Below are 21,785 nucleotides of genomic sequence, written 5' to 3' on the forward strand. Positions count from 1 at the left end.
TTCTTTATCTTCAACTGATGGGCATTTGGATGGTTTCCAACTTTTTGCCATTGTGAACTGCATTGCAATGAACATGGGAGAGCATATGTTTGCTCATGTTCTCTTATTTCTTTGAGGTATATGCCTAGGAGAATTATCGCTGGGTCGTACGGTAATATGGTATTTCTATTGCCAATTCTTTTAGGTATGCTGTACAATGTTCCACAATAGCTGTACGAGCCCATCAGAAGTATGTGTAAGAGTTCCAGTCTCTCCAGCACCCATTCCAATATTTGCTTGAGCTCTCTTTTTTCCCTGAATTGGCCTCTCATTTTGAGTGTAAAGTGATATCTCACTGTTATTGTGACTTGCATCTCTCAGATGGCTAATGGTGATGAGGATTTCCTCATGTGTTTGTTAATCAGTCAGCCATTTGCGAGTCTTTTTTAGTGAATTATCTGTTCATGTCCTTTGCCCATTTTTAAATTGGATTATTTTTCTTCTTATTGAGATATTTCATGATTCTATACATTTTAGTGATTAGTACTTGGTCTGTTGTGTTAAACTTGTGTGTTTCTATTTTTGTATGGTTTCTAATTTTTCATTTATTTTGGTAGATTGTTCATGTAGTATTTTCCTAAATTCTTCTCATTCCCCGCCCTCCTTGGTATTGTCTGCAGCTATCTCAGTCATTCTTTCAATCCATTGAAGACACCTAGATACCATTGTCCTAATTAATTGTCCTGCGGTTTCAGTGTCTATCCTTTCTTTCTCTGGAAGCTCTTTTGTTCCGTTTACTGATCACGTGTTTGCGCCATTCTATCTTGTTTCTTTCTCTGAACTGAGCTTGTTTCCTGCCGCCAGGACATTGTGGTTTTGTTGTATTTACTGATGATCAGGTGGCATTAGAGTGGGGGGTAGTCCTTGCCCAATGAGTGTAGCTTTTGGAAGTATGAGGGAGGGCAACTTGGTTAGTTGCCTCTATCAGCTGGGGCAAGAAATTTAAAACAAAAAGTCACACTCCAGATCAGAGTAAGTAACTGCTTTCTCTTTGTCACTCACTAGTGTACATTTATCAAAGCCAACCTCAATGCAGGTCATTCCAGATCTCATTTTTGGCCTGTGTTCTATAACCTGGGGGTGTTCTTGGCATTGTAGTTGGCTGCGGGGTGTGTGAGGGTAGAGGCTGGTCACTCCTCTGGTCAACAGGAAGTTTGGGGGACCAAAGAAGGAGCCCCTGCCTCTCTCATGTTAGTGTGTCTGGAGTTTATCAAGGTCATGCTGTGCTACCGTTTTCTTGTATTCTGCTTATTTTTCCTCTAAGAGTGTTCCATTGTCCCAAGGGTACTGGATTGAAGGGACATGTAATCAACCACTGGGTGTGGGAGAGTGGGGGCTAGACATACCTCTGTTCACCAGGATGGTGTGAGGAACAAGAAGAGATCCACTGTTCCCATTGCCAGCCACTAGAGAGTGCCCTGTGCTGTGAGTGGAGCGGATTTTGATTGAGGCCCATTGGCAGATCAGCCAAGATTTGCCTATTACCTTTATGGTCTACGTTCACCTTTTTTTCTCTCAGTCAGTATTCTGCTTACCTATGTAGAGGCTCAGAGCTCCAGTATTTTCAACTCTGTTTTCTCACATCTTTTTTGTGGAGGATGTGTGCAGTGCATTTGCCTAGCTGCTATATTGCTGGAAGTCAAGAACGCTACATTTTTTATTACTTCCAATAATATCCATCTCATGTCATCTCAGCACGTTTTTGGAAGTAGATGATACAGATAATACTTCATTTTCTAAATGGAGGAGCTCCAACTTAAAGAGATGAAATGACTTACCCAAAGTCCTTAGCAAATTGGAGGGACAATTGGATGGATGGTCTCCCAGCTTCCCTTCTCCCCCCAATCCATGTTGCCTGTATAAACTTGGGAAGACTTAGGTAGAGACATCTATTTCTAAGGACAGGTTTCTGCCAGCCTTATCACAAGCATCCCAGGAAACCTCCTCTTCTATCCCGATCTGCTCCATGGTTTCATGCCATAAGTAGAAAAGTTTCAACAAGTGTCCTGCTCCCTTTTCTCCACCCATCTGTATTTCTAAGACATCTACACTAGTGCTTCTGGTAGACACCACTTAAAATCAAATGAATGAATTAATTGTTGGACAACTTTAGACTACATAATAATAATAAAAAAACATAACATTTTGGAAGAAATGATGACCAAAACAATCTTTCTTGACATTGCATTTTATTGAGTTCAGGCTATATTCTTTAAATAATTTGAATATAATGCTTCTGATATATAGTTCTTTAATCATATATGCATTTCTTTAAAATTCAAAATGATATCTTAAGCTTGAAAAACTATAAATACACATATACATATTGCCATAAATCTAGATCTATTTATGAAAATAAAACTAAAATATCAACTTTATGTATTTTGGCAACTTGTATGTTATTATTATACATCACAGTTCTGAAATGACCTTCAGTAAGTTTCATTTTTCCATATCATTGAGGACACCTGAAACAGCCTCCTTTATTGGGGAACCCACAGAAATACCCATAACCGTGGCTCAGCATTACCTTTGCATAAAGCCTCATTGCCTGTTCTTGAAGGAGGAAGACCAGCTTCCAACCTTTTTCTGCGAGAGGAAATGTTCCCTCCTGACAAGTTCCTGCCAGCCACACTTCTAAAAGTTCTCAGAAGTCCTCACAGTGCATGGTTTAATCTTTGAATGTACAGAAAGAGTTACTGTTTGGAGAGGAATTTGGCAAAGTAGTTGAAATGTTCCTGAAAGGGTAGTCACCCCTAGTGGTGGGCACCTCTATCTGCTCTCTGGTGCAAGGTCCTTCATCCACGATTCCTTGACCCTAAGGACCTTGAAAGAAAATACCATTCTTTTCTGCATTTAACAACGAGGGGAAATGAGTCTCGGAGCATCTAAGTCCTATCAACTCTATTTCAGGTTTTTTGTTTATTTAATTTTAGCACAAGCCAGTGAGTCTTCCTGGCCCCAAGCCTGAGCTTTCTGCCTACCCAGAAATCCAGGGAAACCAGCTCAGTCCTCCATCTGGTCATTTGGTAAGTACAGACAAGTGTATGGTAGTTAGACAATGACTTCCAGACACCTTCTTGCTCTGCTCCCCCCAACTGTTTGCTCCATCTACACACACACACACACTGAGGCCCCTAGACATTTAGTGGTAACTTCTCCAGGGCAGGGGGAAGGTATACACCTTTAAAAGGCAATACCAAAAGTTGCCTGATTGTCTAATAGAAATCCTATTTCTGTACTCTCTTTGAGCCTGGAATCGCAAACCTGGGCTTAAGAAATTTATTGGTTGAACTGTTTGTGTTTTCAAAGAGCTAAGCAGAGATCAAAATATTTGCCCCACCTCAGCCCCACCAGCTTCATTCAGATCAAAGTGCAGAGCGCTTTCACGGTGTCTGAAAAAAGAGGCAGCTGCAGGCTCCTGGGCTAGGGGCAATGCTGGACAGCACAGCACATGGTAGAATAGAAGGTCAGGCCCCATGCAAGAGCCTGTTAGAACTCCCCACAGTGGCTGTGTTGCCATCTCTAGGTAGTTGCAGGCTGCCCTTTGGGGAACTTTTACGTTCCTGGTTGCTTCCTTACTCCCTTTCCCTTGACCTTTTAGACTTCTCATGAAAATACATCCCAGTAGGAAGTATCCTCTGCAATCACAGTCCCTGAGGACAAACTCCATGTGACTCTCTCTGAACTGCCCACTCCACTCTCAGCTTCAGACCTACAGGGTGCCCCTCCACCCCCGCCCATTGCTCACTCTGGGCCTGGCCATCCCCTCCTCCCAGCCACTCTTAGCCAGCTGTTATTCAGCCTGCCCTCACCAGGCAAGAACCTGCCTCTTTTAATCCATTAAGATGCTAAAGTCACTGTGGTCGTTTTTTTCCCTGAAATTAATACCGTAACGGTTTGTGTTGAAACAAAACACTGCCCTCTACATCTCTACCCACCGACCCAAAGAAACCCCAAAGCAAACCTTTCCCTCCTCCATTGGAAAAAAAATAGACCACCAAGGAAGCATGTTTTGTGGGAAGGGGTTTTGGGGAAATAACCCCCCCCCCAAAAAAAGCACAGTGGCAGGGCCCTTGTGCCCACAGGTGCCTTCTGCTGGGGCTCAGTATACGCCTCTCCATCTGTCCTTGGCTGTGTGCCTCCGCTTACTGAGACAGTGAAGAAGAACAGCAGCGGACTATTGTGTCTTCCCTTTCAGAACAGCATGGCCCAACTTTTTGACTCATGTGAAGCCTGCCTTGCACAGCGTTCTTTGACAGTGTGGCTGGTGGTTCCCACAGCTGACCTTCTGGCTAATACTGTGCATGCAGCCCCGAAACCCACGGCCACTGAGTTGATTCCACTCATGGTAGAAGCCCCCCTGAAGATCAGCATGCTTAGCATGTGAAAACAACCCCCCCACCAAAACTTTCTTTAGGATCAATTTAGTATGTTGCATATAATAGGGTGACCCATTCTTTTCTTGCGCAAAAACTGTACCTGGACATGCTCTGCCTGGGTGGATGAGAAGCAGGAACACTAGGCTTCCAGAGGAGCCAGGACAAGCCCTGCCTTCATAGCTTGAGCCCAGCTGGGCTCACTTTCCAGTTTCTAGGTCAGAGGGCATCTCCACAAGGAATGACCATGTCCATGCATAAAATGCTTATCTCTTACAACTGCCTTGGTGTAGTCTATGATTTGGGTCTGAGAATTGGAAGACTGCAGAAAGCTAAGATGATGGGGGTGAGCAGAGGTTTGGAAGGGTCCGGTAGCCGCAGACTGTGGAAGGTGAGGGAAGTGAAACGGAAACCTAGGAGGAGTCAAATGCAAGCCCTTGCAGCCTTTTGGCCCTGGTCTGTCAGTGGCTGGCTCACAGTAGGAGGGGGAAGGAGGCAGAGTTCTTGCATTTCAAGCAGGCTTTCCTCCACTGCGTTTGCAAACTTGGTAGAAGAGGTCTCTTTGCAGCTGTGAAAACTGGAGATGCAGAAGAGGATGCTCTCTGCCTTCGGGTTGTAACAGGCACCATACCCATTGGGAACCACCGGACCGTAACAGCAAAACATCTCCATGGTTGTAGGTACCTGGATGGGAAGACGGGTCAGGGCTGGTTGTTCTAAAATGTAGCCTGACAGCCAGAAAGACTGCTGGACACTGTAACAATGTAAGACACACAGACAAAGTGGAGTATTCGAATGACACGGATGCTCAGGCGACAATCCTCAGATGCTCAGGGTGTTGAGATAACATGTACTCAGTCAACATGCGGTTCTCGGAGGACAAGGGCTGACCGATCAAGCTGGAAGCATCAACTTCCTATTTGTTCCTCTCATAACTCTTTCCCACCTGTATGCCTGACGGAATTAGCCAAATCTACCACTTGTTGAAGCACAAATGGGTACAATCTTTGTCACAAATAGAAGCCCATCTAATTTATCTTTTAGATGTTCATCTGCATGAGATCAGAGGAAGAAGGGCAACAAGCCCCCTCCCTACGGTGGATCACACCTTCCACCTGCTGTCTGCTGCTCCCAGTGTGAGCTGCTGCAGGGTCTGGGCTGAATGCTTCCTTTACCTGGGGACCATTTGAGGCACAGAGGCAATCCAGGTAATCTACTAAATGGCCCCCTGATTGCACCAGGCAGTTAAATGGCTTCCCAGCGGGAGTCATTTAAAAAGTGGAGGAAATCGGGCCTATCATTTCTGTTGCTTTCCCCTGATCCTTAATTACTGCCAGGTTTGCTTAGCTAGTCTGATTTCCTCCCACAGCCTGGCCACACACAATTACCCAGCATTGGGGATTTCCAAGATTGCCTTTAACTGGAGTTTTAGTGATGTGCCTAATACGCTTTGTACTCACAACTCTGAGATGGAGCAATCTAGAGGCACAAACCAAGGAAATACATTTCTGAAGGTATGCAAATCATAAGTTGGTAAAACCCTACCACTCCAAATTAAATTTATTAGCTCTTCCTAGGAAGAAAACTATTCATAGGCAGGTGTAGGGCTAGGTTTTATTTTAAACACAGGATTGTGGTGTGTGCTTGGGCTTTTGGAAGTGACTCTGACTATTTTAATGGGCAGAACAAGCCATTAGTCTTGCTAATAGAGCGAGTGCACTTTTAGATAAATTTGTCATAACAGCCTCAGGCCATAAAGCCTGTCAGCAGCATCCTTTGCCCATGGATGGTTTCCTAAAGAATTGATGTTGTATTGTTGCAGATGCCCTCTTTCATTCATGTCTGCAAGCTCACTGCCACCCCGACAAAACTGAATTACTGAGAGGACACAATTTTATCAGCCTTTCTGATTGCCCAGTCCAGCCTTTTCCAGAAGAGAAGGAATTGCAGTCAGTTACAGTGGGGCGCTCCCTTTCTGAGGGGTTCCAGAGATGTTTACGTACTCACTGCTACCCATTCAATCTGCTACCAATTCCAGTCCACCAGAGGTGCCTGTAAAGGAGGGCCAGGAGACCTGCTTCTGAAAGATCATAGCTACTGAAAATTTCATGGAACAAACTCTACTCTGAACCACATGGAGTCAGCATAAATTGGAATCTACTCCACATTAACTGGTTTATTTCCTTTCCTAAACTGCTCCTTCTTACTAATAGGCTTCTTTCTGTAGTTCTCAAAAGAGTGAGCCCACAGACCTGGTTGGGAAACATTGGGCTCCGAGGCTTGTATTTCCAGGCTGCTGGTTGTATCACCCTTTTTAACAATGCCTTAGATTGGGAAGGCCTTGTCCAGCCAGGCAGAGTACTGGGATTTCTACCCAAAATTTGCATCTAGTTGAGACAAGACCTCCCCCCCCCCCATGCCTGGGGGACTTCAGTGCTTGTAGTCATCATGATGTCATGCTATCTCCCAGGCCATAGTTTGAAAGGCATCCAGCATCACGATTAAGGCATAGAGAAGGTGGGGACACAAGTGCTATGCGAGTTTAAATCATTTTACTGAAGGTCACATGACCCCTAAGCAGCAGAGGTAAGGTTTACGCGACATCTACCAATGGGCTCTTAGTCAGTGAGAAGGCTGGGTTATGTCCCCTTAAATATATATACCTGGCTGGTGGACAGGACAAAATGATTACTCATCAGATATGTTTCCTCTGTGAACATTTCAGGCAGCTCTTTGCACACTTCCTGGGCCAGTTCCCTCAGTGCCAGCAGATGGTTGTCGATGGCCATACCTGTTAGAGCCTGGTGATTGGGGACAAAGAACAGGAAAGGTGATGTGGGACCTGGCTGCCTCTTCTCTTCATTTCCAGTTCATCAGCATAACATAAAGATGGGCGTGGTCACCCTGAGCTTATCATTCATAACTTGGTGATGGCCTGCGCGAGGGACTGCCCATCTCTACAAGCATAGAATGAAATTAGAGCTACTGGGGTCCCACCCTTGTGGAGCCTTGGTGGCATAATGGTTATGTATCGAACTGCAGTCTTCTGTTTGAGGCCACTGTTGGAAACGACATGGAGCTTTCTAATCCCACAAACAGTTACAATCTGGAAAACTCACAGGGCTAGCTCTACCCTGTTCCATAGAGTCACTATGAGTCAGCATCGACTTGATTGCAATAAGTTTGGTTGTAGGCTTTGGGTTCCAATTAAAGACCACTGAGACACTTCATTCCCCATCCTCCACACATACAAAGCTAAGTGTTGCTGACCTGACATATGCACAATGTGATGGTGCCTTCATGGGAAAAGTGTGGGACTGGCCATCCTTAGTCCTGACCTCTCAGGCAGGTAGTAGGAAGGCCAGTTTCTGAATCATGTTTGCTATTTCATGGACTTAGAAGCAATTTCACTAAACTGGATTAATAATCTAAAACATTGTTTTAAAGTAGGATCTAAACACCTTACCAGAGACTCACATGATGTTTCCAAGGGAAAGCTATTGGAATGATGAAAGGTTTTGCCCTTTTTATTCTTAGGATATTTAAAGTCTTATCAAAAGATGAGGTTAGTAGCAGATGTGGATCATTAACTCTTGTCTAGGAGGAGTTTAGGAATGGAAATGTGGCTGGAATTAGGGGTAGGGTACATGTTCTATGCCTTGTCCATAGCAAACATGTAGTTCATTCTTAGATGATCTTAGGATCAATAGCTTTTTGTTTATTTAGGATCAATAGCTGAATCAGAATCACATAATGGCAGGGAATTGGGGACATGATGAAGATTTGGGGTCACCTCAGGCTTCTGTCTATAACCTTTGAGTCAACCTCAGGGTGTTGAATAATTACTGTACCCATGACATCATATACCCTATGACGGCTAACTCTTCGTAAATAAGTAGCTCTTGTTAGTTTCACAGTTATAAAAGATAGCCACTTTGCTGTTATAAATCACAATGGAAGAAACCTTGATCACAATTTGGGTTGTTTCACTTTTATAAGGCACATTTTATGATATGACAATTGTTCCTTTCAATTAAAAATGAATATTGTGGTAAGAGCCCCCAATAAAATGATTCAAAAATAAATAAAATTAAATACAGAATGAAAAATTAAAAATTGAAAAAGAAAATGAATGTGTAGAGATGAATTTGAGTCTGAGGTCCTTCCAATGCTCCTATGTAGATGCTGACAAAAGAAGGGATGCAACTAACCACAGGCCATTTTAGAAGTAGCTCCATTAAGATACAGGGAGAGAACTATAAACTGATAGGCTAAGTAGAGTTCACAGTTACTTTTTTGGGTCTGACTTCTGGATCAGGTACACAGAAGCAGTTACTCTGTGACCTGGTCAACCCACTCCCATCTTCACCATCTCGGAATTAGCTCTAGTACTTGGGGTCAGATTAGTAGACGGAGTTAAAGCTACAAGTAACAATGAGTAAACTGGCTCACCATTCAGCCTTTCATTGACTCTGGGAATCAGTGCTCTCTCTATTGGATGCTGTTAGGTTATGGAGTTACAAAGGAGGACTCAGCCCTCACAGAGCTTACTGTATCTTTCGGAAGTAAATAGAAATTATTCATACAAATGAATGTGTGATCATAAACTGAGATAAGTGATATGATAGAAGAGCTCGGGGGACTGGGAGAGATGTTGGTAGGGGACCCAGAACACACTTGTTTCCCCATTAGGATTTTTTTTCTCTGTTATAGATTGAATTATATCCCCCCCAAATATATATTAGAATCCTAACCTCTATACCTGTGGATACAGTTTTCTTGAGATATAGAGGGTTTTGTTATATTAACAATGTCATATTTTATGTACTTAAAAAATCCAAATAAGCCAATGGCTTATATCACCACACTAATGCTGATTCTCATTCTACGGACGCAAACACTTTCAATCTTTTAAATTATTTCCTTTGCTATTTACTTTCATAGTTATAAATAACATGCTTAGACTACAATTGCTGCATTTTTTCACTTTTATATATAATCTTCTGGCAATTGAAGATGAAGCTTTCGATCTTTTGTACCTTCTCCCCAAGCATACTTCACCTATTCCATTCACCCAACAGAGCTACTTAACTCTTTGTTGTTTCATCAGTACTTAGTGTTTACATGATTATAAGATACTCACAGATATTCACAACTGGACCATCGAGTGAGAATTCTTTTGTTTGGTTTCCGGAGAATTAACCATTTAAAATGACTAAATTGTGGGCATTTTACTTGCTCAGCTTTCTAAGCATAGCTAGCTACTTTCCAAACATTCAGCCAGAAGTATAAGGGTTCCCTTATCAGATAATTTATCAATTCCATTACTCACTTACCTCTTCTTTCTCATGGACTCCCTAGGTCTGCTGGCTCTAGAGGCATCCCAAGGGGTAATCTTTCTTGTGTTTTTCTGACTGGTGTGGAGCCTGATTTTTACTTTATGCTTCATTCTCTCAGTAGTGGACTCTATACTCCAGAAGCTTTATGAAACGGAGCACTACGTAGGCAAAACATCGAGAGCTTGCCTGTCTTCAAAACTGGAGATGGTTCACCGCAATCTAGAAGGTTTCTCAAAAATAATTGCTCATGAGACATAGAAGGCCTTGCTCCCTGTCTTTCATCTCAGTGATGCTGCTGAGAAATTCAATTCCATTTTTATTACTGGTTTTAAAATTTGGTCTATGTTTACTTTCTGTGAATATTTAGGGTCGTTCTCTTTTTTAGGAACTCTTAATATTGTGAAATATCCTTGACATAAGTATTCTAATTGATTGCTGAACAAATGTGTAGGTTCTCTTATGAAGGCATGTCCTTAAATTCTGGGATGTTTTCTTGAATTCGTTTGCTGCCCTTCCCCCCTACCACCACTACACACGTTTTCTCTTCCTGAACATCTATTATTTGAGATTTGGTCTACCTGAACTGAGCCTCTCATTTAATTGGAGGGTATCGCTTCAGCTTTATCTTCCAGTCTTTTCATTGAACGTTTCTACTATCATATTCCTCAACACACAGACACCAAGAGTTATTTTGATTTCCTGAGAAGGGTTCATAATTTTTGGTTCTGATTTATAAGGAGCCCTTGTGGCCCAGTGGCTGAGTGTTAGGCAGTTAACGGCAAGTATTCAACGTTTCAAATCCGTGCATTTACTCCAGGAAGAAAGATGTGACAGTAAAGGGTTACCACCTCAGAAATTGCACTGTTATGGGGTGATGCTAATCTGTCCCATAGGGTTGCTAAGAGTCAGAACCAACTCTATGAAAATGGAGTCTTGGGGTTTTTTGGCTATTATTTAAGAACATAATAATTTCCCTTTTCTTCAGAGGATCTACATTCTTTTAATTCCCTTTAGATCCTTTTAAAAATACCACTTTGAATTAATATCAGTTTTTCATGTTAGACACTTTCCTCAGTTCCTAGACTTATTATGGCTATCTGCTTATATTTAAGAATCAAGTACTGAAAAGATGACTAAAGTATGTGTGTATGAGAATGAATTTGCCAACTGGTAGACTTCACTCTGGGGTGTACTGGTTGGGTATTTCCTTTTTATTTACTTTCGGGAATTTAACTGGAAGACCTCAATTGTCAGTCTCTGTGAGTCTGTTCTCTTGGCCTGATGAGTTTCATGATAGCGGAATATTTTCATCTCTTACTTGGGGGAGAGAATGCTAATAAAAGCCATTCCCACCTGGAACTCTGCTGTATTTATTGACCTGCCACCATTTTTGAATTTGTGAAAGTTTCCTTTGCTCCATGTCCTATTTATCTGGCTTACCAATTGTGACGTCTCAGCTGCCACCTTGACTTTGTGTAAGAAAGGGTTCAAGATGTAGTGAAAGGAACCAACTGTTTACCAAAACAGAGGAAAGCAAATGTGTAATCCAAAGTGCATCTTTTCCTCTTTAATCCCCACAGCCCCTGCCCTCTTGCTGGCTGCTTTAAGCGGTCCGCCTCCTAGCCACCCCATGCAGCCCTTGCTTCAGTCACGTGGCTACTGCCCCTAACTACACATTGTATATACTCCCCCCAGATATCATGGGAATGAGCTTTAATGGCCTTAATACGCCCCCGCTGGTAGAACAGCTTAGAAAATGAAACCCGTCTCACAGTGGTAGCGGATATAATTTCACAACACTGCGTTAGATATTCAAAATGGTGAATTATACTTTGTCCCTGTGGCCGGTACACTTAATAACTGCCTTTAAACAAACAGCCAAACCTGTGCATTAACTTGTGAAACAGTCCTCACCCACACTCTATCCCCTCCCCTCCCATGAGTCATGGTTATAGTTTGCAGTCTTAAACCAGGACCGCCTCTGTTTTTAGAAGGAGGACAACCAGTGATCCGTTGCTGTAAGATCCTCCATGTATCAGAGCAGGGCTGTGCTCCACAGTGGTTGCAATGGCCACCAAGCTGCCTCAGAGGGGACTGACACCTCCAGCCTCTTGGTTACCATTGGTGCCACGCGGGGACTCCTTTAGCCCAAAGTATGACAAGCTCTCCACAGTGACTTTTAAACAGAAAACAGAGCGACATGTAAGCATAGGAGAGGGACAGGACTGGTGCTTGTTGAGATGTGTTCATGGCTTTTCTGCAGGGGCATAAAGCCAGTTGTCCAGCCTGTGCCAGGAGAGCATGTCCTAAGGCAGGGGGTAAAGAGTATGCAGGTGGCCAAATGGATCAGGCAGAAGGGCCACATGGGTTTCTTCACACCTCTCCAGCTGGCCTAGGTGGGGTCTTGCTCGGCTCTTCGGGGATGCTGCCCTTGTCGGGGCGGTGGCGTCTTCCTGAGCAAGTGCAGGATCTGGATCTGCTCAGGCGCAGGCTGGGCTCGTGCACACAGGCTTGTTGAACAGTTCTTGTTTTCTCTGTGCCCCAGTTCAAAGCCACAGCCAATGCCTTGGGGTCTTCTCTGGTGACCAACTCCAAATATAACCTCTTACTTAGCATTCTTCTGCTTGGTAAACCACACGCACCCTTGACAAATCCTTCTTCTACTTGGTCTACCAGACTAAGCTTTGCAAGAGAGAAATCTGAAATCCTGAATGTCTCTGCTTCTCTCTCCTATGCAAGGGCTACATCATAAATTACTTACTTTTCTCTCAGGACTCTAGCCCTGTCCACAAATGCTGTTCCTTCTTAGACCAGGTTTTCTTTTTAGGTCTTGCCCCCCAAACACCTTTTCATCCTTTAAGTTCCACATAAAGTAACAGATTCTCTGTGAAGTCTTCCCCCAGCAGGGTGAAGCACTTCTCCTTGTTGCTCTTGGTTACCTCCTGGAGGACTCTTTTCATATGGGATTATACTTCTCTGCATCAAGGTTTGTCCTAGATAAGAAACGCATTAGCAAAACAAATCCAAGTAAACCCCCAACAAACTCACTGCCCTTGAGCCAATGTCAAGTCATAGCAACCCTAAAGGACAGGGTAGAACTGCTCTGGCGAATTTCTGAGACTATAACTGACAAGAGTAAGAAGCCCCATCTTCCTCCCACAGAGCAACTGTGGTCTCAAATTGCTGACCTTGCAGATCATAGCCCAGTAATCTCATGAAGGAGATGCCATATGGATTTTCATTTTTAATTTCTTAGCACCCAGAGCTTGATCTGCCATAAAGCAGGAGAACAAAAGATATTTGTTGGATACAAGATGGCTTTCTCCAAGCAGAACACATATCTACTCAAATGAATTCGAGACTTGGCAACTGCATTAGAAAAATGCTAAATTAGCTGGTTCTAAAAACCAGCACTTGCTTTCAAGTATATAGAGGGAAATTTAATGAACATATTTTCACAGATTATATGATCTTCCAAACTACTATCAGAATGGTTTGCAATTAGCACATTGATCACGAACCCAAGCAATAGTTTATTTGCAAATAATGGCTTTATAGAGCTAAAAAATTAATTTTTTCCTTAAACCTGGGAAACATTTCCTTTCCAGTTTTGATTTCACTATTGATTTTTAGTATTTTTTTCTATTCCTGCTCCCTGGGTTGTTGTTGGTTTTTAATTGTTTCCTGGGGTTTCTGATGCTATAAATGAAAAAAAAAATTTTTTAGATGCTGTAAATTTTTACATGAGCAGACTATCTTATTTTTTCCCCAAGATATTGGTGTGTTCAAACTGCTAACCTTATGATTAGCAGCCCATCTGTAACCCACTTAGCTACTAGGGCTATATTTTTCATTCGGAGGTAGTACACATTCACACATGGAGAACAAGAAGCTAGACCTAGACCTAGGAGAGTGGAGTAAACAATGTCTGACATCATTTATCAGGCTCACACCCAGCTCCTCACACTTCTCTCCGAAAACCTATAAAGTGCTATAGAGTTTGGATGCTATTGTACGTTGCATGCTGTTATTATCATTGTTGCCATTATGTGAAAATAACTCATCGTAGACTTGTAAGATTCATGTGGGGTGGGAAGGAGTTGTGTTGTTACCCCAAGCGGTGGCGATGCTATCACTGGGAAGCTGGTGGCTGAGCTTACACATGGTGTGGTGCCTCGGCGGGGATGAGCTCAAGCTTGAGGCTTCGCAGTGCCACTCACCATGACTGTGTACTCAGTCTGTGCACGAATGGCATCCTTCAGGAGCAGTAGCTTCTCTGTGTCCTGTCAACAAACCAGAGGGAAAGCACACAAAGCATTAGAAGTCTGCTTAACGATAAATGGAGAATTGGAGAGGTTTATCCAAGAATCAAATAGGTGGGCATCCCCTCAGCTTTGAATTGAATAGGATTTACCGAGGTGGAAGCCTTGTGGACAGTCTTGGCCTTCACAAAAGCCAGGGCTTCCGGAGTGGCTGACCGGATGTTGTCCACTCGTCCTTCCTGGAACCGGCGAATGGATGCGCTCTCATAGGTGGGCATGAGCCTTCCATGGCACCTACATGAAGTGAAGTAGGATTAACAAGAGTAACTTATTTATGGGGAAACATAAATGCTAAAAGGAAAATAACTGTAGCAGGCTTGATTTTCACAGTTTTGACTTTTTTGGATATTTTATTTTTTATGTTAATAGGATTCTAGAAGAGATGTCCCGAAGATCAATGTTAGAGAATCTCTAAATCTGCATGGATATAAAAATTGTTACTTTGTGACTGGTAACTTTTTGCTGGGGGGGGGGGGGTCAGATCTAATAGGAAGACTAGATATTTTGTGATAATCGGATGTCTGATGGATTAATAGCATAAAATGTAACCATTTACAATGCCAAAATACTAAATTATGGATCCTCTTTCAATCTGAGCAATGTATTTATGAAAGGGAAGAGATGGAGAGATGTCTAGAGAGGAATAACCAACGTGTTAAGATGCATCTTCAAACCAAGAGAACCTGTGGCTACCAGATGCTGGCAGAGACAAGGAAGATCTTCATGGCTCTCATGATACTCTGAATTAAGACTTGTAGCCCCTAGAACTGTGAGATCATACATTCTTCTTGTTTTAAGTTACCCACCTAGTGATAATTTGTTACGGTGGCCCTAGAGAACAAAGATACAAGGGTAGTCAAGCCTCCTTCCAGTAGACCTGTGTGTGCCACGTTTCCTTAACTGTTCCTTGGGTCTAGAGTAGCAGGAAATTCCCCACTTTTAACCAGAGCAAATCTCTTTCCTTAAGCCCATGGTCTCAGCTTGAATTTCTTTACTCGAATACTCTTTTTTCACCAGTCAACAAAGTCCATACACGTTGGAGGTGGGCAAGTAGAAAGATCCAGAGCTCAAAGAGAGGCAATGACCATCAACTGTAACCCAGCATGAAACAGGCCCTTTGCCTTGGCCCTCTCAGCACAATTGCCCCCAGACAAAGGTCATATCTGATTTAGCATTGTGCTGGCGCTGTGTTACTTGGTAGATGAATGAATAATCTGTGGACATTTATGTGCTTTCCTTTTGTTTTAGTCCCTGATGGTCCCTGGGTGGTACAAATAGTTAATGTACTTGCTACTAACCTAAATGTCGAAGGCTAAAGTCCACCCAGAGGCATCTTAGAAGGAAAGCCGGGTGGCCTATTTTTTTTAAATTCAGCTGTTGAAAATCCCATGGAACATAGTTCTGCTCTGACATACACGAGGTGACCATGAGTTAAGATGAACTCAACTCATTTGGTTTGATTTCCATGGTCCCTTGAGGCAAATACTATGCCGACCACATGAGCAGATGATCTCACTGACTGCTGTTAGACTACTTCAAGGTCTCTGCCAAATCTAAAAAAACTCACTGCCATCCAGTCAATGCTGCCTCATATTGACCCCCGTGGGATTGTGGGACCACCACCACACCACTCTTTGGCCATATCTAGGAGGTTCATAATTGGGTTTTGTTGTTGTTACAGCTTAAACTGAAAGAATTTTATCCACAGAAAAGAAATGGCTATTTCAGGAGTCTAGGAGCCTCTGGCCATACCCACTCTGAGGCCTGCACACACAGCACAGGCACTGTAGTAGAGACAGAGATGATCTGAGCTCAATACAGCCACAGGCCTCATCCTCAGACTGGGCACTCACAGGTACAGGGTCCGAGATGTTGGTCAAGGCGGCTTCAGTAATCAAGGCCTATTTCAGTTATATTCCATCGAGTACCCATCAGAATGGTAGGGACTGCAGTTGCAAGTCCAAGTCTTGTGCGATCTCAAATGCCTGTGAGACTTCAGTATATGTGTAATATTATCTGGGGGGTGGGGTGAGGTTGGCGTGATATCAGCCTTTCCCAAAGATTCTATGAGGCTTGACAAGTCTGTACGCACATCCCTATGAGTTACAGCCCTAGAGTGACATGAGACTACTCTGGACATACAGGTTCTGCTGCTCATTAGTGAGGCCTCCCAGGCCCAGCTTCACTGCAAGTGCCCACGAATGTGGCAATTTTTGTCTTGGGCAAACTGAAATTGGTGCTTTCTGTGCTAGACAAACTACGTAGCTTCAGGAGCGAAGTAAATCGCCCTTGCCTTGAGGAAGGTCTTTTTTGCCTGGGTTTAATTCCGTGTACAAGGCCGTCTTGGTTCTCTAGCTCTGCCTTCTGTCTTTATCTCCTTAGTCTTCCCTCCCAAGCCCATGTCTACCACCACTGGGGTTTTCAGGAATCACAGCCCTGAGCCAGTCATCCCTTGAACATTTTGTATAATGTCACCTCATTCTTATGACTCAGCTAATACATTTCTAAAGGCCAACTCTGTGCCTAACACGGGAAAGGCCCTAGAGACACAGAGATATCAAGGTACTAAAATGTCCAGGTTGGGTGACACTCTAGATAACAGTCAATAAATCAGTGAATAATGTCCTTCAATTTAATAATGATTTATCCTTAAAACAAGAAAATGTCTGCAATGTCATGGAGCTGGGTGGCGCGTGGAGATTTGGTTGCTGTTTGGAATCAAGTAAAGAGTGCTGCTGGCATTGCGGCTCGGCATTGGATTGCTGACAGCAGGGTGGGCAGTTTAAACCCACCACCTGCTCCCGGGGAGAAATATGAGGCAGTCTGCTTCCATCAATATTTATAATCTTAGAAACCCTACGTAAGGTCACTGTAAGTTGAAAATGGCACAATAGCAGTGGGTTTGCTCCTTAACTCAGTTCCTTGGGCCCCACCTACCTCAAAGTCCTCACCACCCAGCTGGTCTCCCCTTGGCTTTTGGATCACCTGCCTTTAGAACAGTGGTTCTCAACCTTCCTCATGCCACAACCCTTTAATACAGTTCCTCATGCTGTGGGGACTCCCAACCATAAAATTATTTTTGTTACTACTTCATAACTATTATTTTGCTACTGTTATGAATCATAATATAAATATCTGATATGCAGGATGTATTTTCATTGTTACAAATTGAGCATAAGTAAGCATAGTGATTAATCACAAAAATAATATGTAATCATATGTTGTGAAATATTTATTTCTAATGACAAATAAATGAAATTTTGCCTTGAAGCATGGTGCAGCATGGGTAACAGTCTTCATGCTGGGTACTCATATGTGGGCACATCTGCATGTGGATGGACCCTCCTGGAGACGGAGAGAGGAGCGGTGTCTCAGTGCCTAAGACCATCGGGAAACATCTGTTTTCCGATGGTCTTAGGTGACCTCTGTGAAAGGGTCGTTCACTCCCCAAAGGGGTCATGACCCACAGGTTGAGAACCGCTGCTCTAGGTCTCTATTCAGGGAGTTCCTCATATGGGAGCATCCTTCCTTCTATCAGAGACTAGATTCTTACTCTAAAGTCCAGATCAGATGACTGCTCCTCCCGTGATCACCCTCCCCTCCTCCAGGCCTATAGAAAGCCATAAATCCCTCTACTGTGTTTTCAGATGAGAGGATCTTAACATCTGATCTACCAGATCACTGGAAAAAGGCTTCTTCCACCAGCTCACCTGTAGAAGGCCAGCTGGAGGGCAACCTGAATGAAGGCATCAGGGCTGCACCTCTGCTGCTTAATAAAAGTTTTCCCATAGAAGTTGAACTTATAAACAGTGAAGTCCAGGTTCTTCACGATCCTGTGGAAGGAAGAGAAGATGCTCTGGTTATATATAGAACAGGATAGTCACTGCCCCAGGTTTCTGAGCACAGTTGGTATTCTAGCTCCCGGAAGATAAGGATGTCCTTGTGGCCAGGATCATGCCAGGAGTCCGAGACAGGCCTTGCTGTAGAGCAGTGACATGTTTCCATGCCACCACACTGTAGGTGACTTGAAGCTGAGAGTGAAGCTCCCAGGCAGGGTGGGCCAGGCTGTGGCAGTGAAGCACATGAGCACAAGAGGATGAGACCTTTGCATTGGCAAAGAAAACAGTGCCCACACATTTTTAGAAGCCTGATGTCTACAGAAACACGAGCCCTGCTGTTGTAGTGGTTATGTGTTGGGCTGCTAACGGCAAGTGTAGCAGTTCAAAACCACCAGCTGGTCCTCAGGAGAAAGATCAGGCTCTCTACTCCTGAACAGAATCACAGTTTCAGAAACCACAGGAGCAGATTTATCCTGTTTTATAGGGTTGCTAGGAGTCAGCATCGTCTCAATGGCGGTGAGTTTGGTTGGGGTCTTGGCTATCCACAGAAGCGACTGGAAAGGGTTAATTCATGTGGTTTGTTTGAGGCGTGTTCAACATCCCGAGTGTTCTCTTGGCACAGGCCATTCTGTTGGGACATGGCAAGTGCCCTCTGTCCAGGGAGGAGCCTACAGACTAACCCTGGTTGTGATGGGAGAGGAAAGGGCTAGAGGTGACAGGCGGCAACAGTCACCACAGCTAGAGTTGTGGACAGCGTTACCAGCAGCTCAGAACCCATGGTATTCAGGAATGGTGGCCTTAGTTGCTCTTAGATCTTTAAAGCTCTGGTTTCCCTCCTCCTGGCTCTAGGTCCACACGGACCTCGACCTCTCTCCGTTAAGAAGGACACTTAGAGCACGTTGGCTTCCTCCTGGAGCAAAGCCCTGCAGGGTGAGTGCATGGCTCCCCTCCCCCTTCCTGCTGCTCCTCCTGAACTGCTCACACCATCCAACGTTAGGCTGTTACTCAAAATGGTGGAAGCTGAAGTTCATCCAGAGGGGCCTTAAAAAAAAACAGGCCTGGCAAGCTACTTCCCAAAATTCAGTCATTGCGAGTCCCATGGGGCACCGCTGTCCGGCCACATGTGGGCTCCTCCGGAGTCGCAGCCAGCCTTCCACAGAGCCACCTGCAAACTGCTCCCCCAGCCTCTTCATCCTTCCCCAAACAGCTGGAGAGCACAAGCCTCTCCCCACGCCCCTTATTTTCTGTAAGAGAGAGAGATTGAGAGCTTCGGGAGCATGTGGGCCTGCTTGGCTCCCTGAAAGTAAGCAGGATCTCCTTCTGCCTAACACAAGATCAAGGTCTGCTCACTTGACTGCTCATTTGTCCTACACCACACTTCCAGGGCGGAGAAATCAGCCCCTTGCATGAAGGAAAAGTGGAGGCCATTCTGCCTGTGCCACGAAAGCCTGCTCCCCTCCACAGTGACTCAGGGGTGGCACGTTCCTCATTTCTCTGCTCTCGTGCAGGGCTCTACTCTGTTAACCAGCACTATGACCAAGTGTCCTCCCTGGCTTCTCGAACACTTTACAAAGATGCCTCCAGGGCTCCTTATTGCCAGACTCCATCATACGATAGTTATACTACTCCTCACAATTTCACCTCATTTCCTCTTTTGTTCTGACTCAGGAGGTGAGCCAGCCCGGTTCTCCTATCAACCTTTATGTCTGCCTTCTGCCTTTTTCTCCCATCCATCTGCACCACACGTTCCACCTCCCTCGAAAAGCCTTCCTCGCTCTCCTTGAAGGGCTTAGCATTTGCTTTCCCTGTAGGTTAGGTCTTTGAGGTTTAATTATTGTATCTTACATAGAGTTATAAGCCCTTCACTCCCAGAACCTTATAAGAACCTAATACTGACTTCAGTCACACACACATTTTATGAGCAAATGAGTGAAAGAATATAGCAATTTGCCTCTGGGCCACAGTGCTATGTTACAGTATGTAGGAATGAACAATTAGGGACCAGATTCAATTGTCAGTCTCTGGCTTCCTCCTTATCTCCAGCACTGCACATGATAAGCACATGCCAGGCACATGATAAGACCCCAGATTGCCCACACTGTCTGTAGCCTTCCTCTTCTGTCCCGTTAGGGACTGACCTGCTCCTCTGCACCTGAAGCAAAAGGCCCCCTTGTCAAATTGCAGCGTAAATTCAAGCAAATCAATAACTTGGATTCAAATAGCCTATTCAAACGAGCTGTCTATTATACCCCTCGAAGTAGGGGTGACTTTCTGGCTTTGACTTGGCTCAGTCAGGTGAAACCTGTGAAACAAAAAACAAAACAAAAAAAGCTGAACATTTGCATCTTATGAAAATGATGGATACTTCAGCAAGGTTATTTCCCCAGGATTATAATTCTCCTATAATTTGATTACATTTACATGAGAGGGTTGCAGTGAGAGGCAGAGTGGAGCTGGGGTCTTTGGGAATTTGGAGGTGCCTTCGCAGCTGCTGGGCACACAGTAACTCCCCCACTCTGCCCGAGGACACTGGGGCTGCGACTTACCATTGAAGCTTGTCTGCGGAGGAGGCGAGGTGGCCTTGGATTTCAGGGGAGCATTTCCACCGGAGCCTCCTAGGGGCTGGGAGCTCGCTGACAGAGTCTGCTCGGACTAGCTTCTCACTGCTTTCCTTCCTGTCAGCACAGAGGGGACAGCTTGGTGTCCTGTCGACTGGAGGCAGTGCTTTCTGCCATTGTTTTAACTGCCGGTGTGTATAGTCATGGACTTTCACGGCTGGTTTGCCCTCGAGTCATTACACAGAAGAAAGGGGCTCAGCCAAGCAATCAGACTTAGTGAGCGGCAGAGCTCAGATTCAGTCCCACTCCATCTGATTCTAGGTCTACTGTTTCTTGTCTTTTTCCTGCCAGCTAATGTTACTCAAGTAACACTTTTATAACACCCAGGGACGTTTTTAAGACCCAAACTGTGTTGTTTGATCCATGAGAGTTGCCCCTCTCACTGGCTGAGATCTTTTGGAAATCGGATCACCAGGCCTTTCTGCTGAGGTACTTCTGGGTGGATTCAAGCCACCACTCTTTCAGTCCACAATCAAGTATTTACCTGTTTATATCACTCAGAACTCTTTGGTTTTTGTTTCGGAGGTCCTAAGGGGCAAAGGGACTTAGAACTTAGGAGCAGGGAGGGTGTTCTAGAAGAAAAGAATGAGCAACATGGGGAATGTTGGAAGCATGGGTCCCAATGGGTTAGGGAATCCCTCACAATCTGTCCAACTCTGAAGCTAAAGAGAGACCCCACACAAGAGGCCCCATGAAGAGACCTCCCTGCTTCACTAAGTCAACAGCTGGCAGGACCCTGACTGACCCAGGACAAGCAATAGGAATTGATCTGGGCATGTCTGGACCAAAACAAACATTCCCGTTTAGCTGGGATTCTCTGTTACCTCTCCCACTGTTTCAAACGTGTGGCCCAGATGCGTTCTGCTCCCCCTGTCTGGTAAAGGACTCGGTATCCATTCATGCTAATTTTCAATTTTTAAAAAATTAAACCCTTTCCAGGTGCATGCAGCCCCAGGTAGCCACCCAACTCCTGTACAGCCCAGCATGGCAGCCCCTCAGCAGCAGAGCTTTGCTCTGGAAGACTTACATGTGCTTGAGCAGGTGCTCGGTGCAATGCACCAGGATGATGCCATCAAACGGGGAGTGCTCACACACCACGCCACAGACCCCGTCCCTGCCCACCACAAACTGCAGAGGGAAAGAGGCAAGAGAAAGGACAGCATTCAAACCGGCCCTTTGGCTCCAGGCCGGGTGTCCCCTAAGAACACCAAACATACCATCTCCCCAAATGAATGGAGTGCGTAATCAC

General features: G+C 44.5%; 1 protein-coding gene across 1 annotated transcript in view; it reads right to left on the reverse strand.

Annotated features, from left to right (window-relative positions):
- Window positions 1–4,841: 4,841 nt before the first annotated feature.
- Window positions 4,842–21,785, reverse strand: part of CHAT (choline O-acetyltransferase) — a 59,391-nt gene continuing 42,447 nt past the window's right edge. The window contains 7 exon segments of the mRNA XM_075528006.1: window positions 4,842–5,102; window positions 7,082–7,219; window positions 13,978–14,040; window positions 14,172–14,313; window positions 17,790–17,912; window positions 20,465–20,593; window positions 21,564–21,664. Coding sequence (XP_075384121.1) covers window positions 4,842–5,102; window positions 7,082–7,219; window positions 13,978–14,040; window positions 14,172–14,313; window positions 17,790–17,912; window positions 20,465–20,593; window positions 21,564–21,664 — 957 coding nt within the window.

This window comes from Tenrec ecaudatus, chromosome 12 (assembly GCF_050624435.1).
Source record: "Tenrec ecaudatus isolate mTenEca1 chromosome 12, mTenEca1.hap1, whole genome shotgun sequence".
Taxonomy (NCBI): domain Eukaryota; kingdom Metazoa; phylum Chordata; class Mammalia; order Afrosoricida; family Tenrecidae; genus Tenrec; species Tenrec ecaudatus.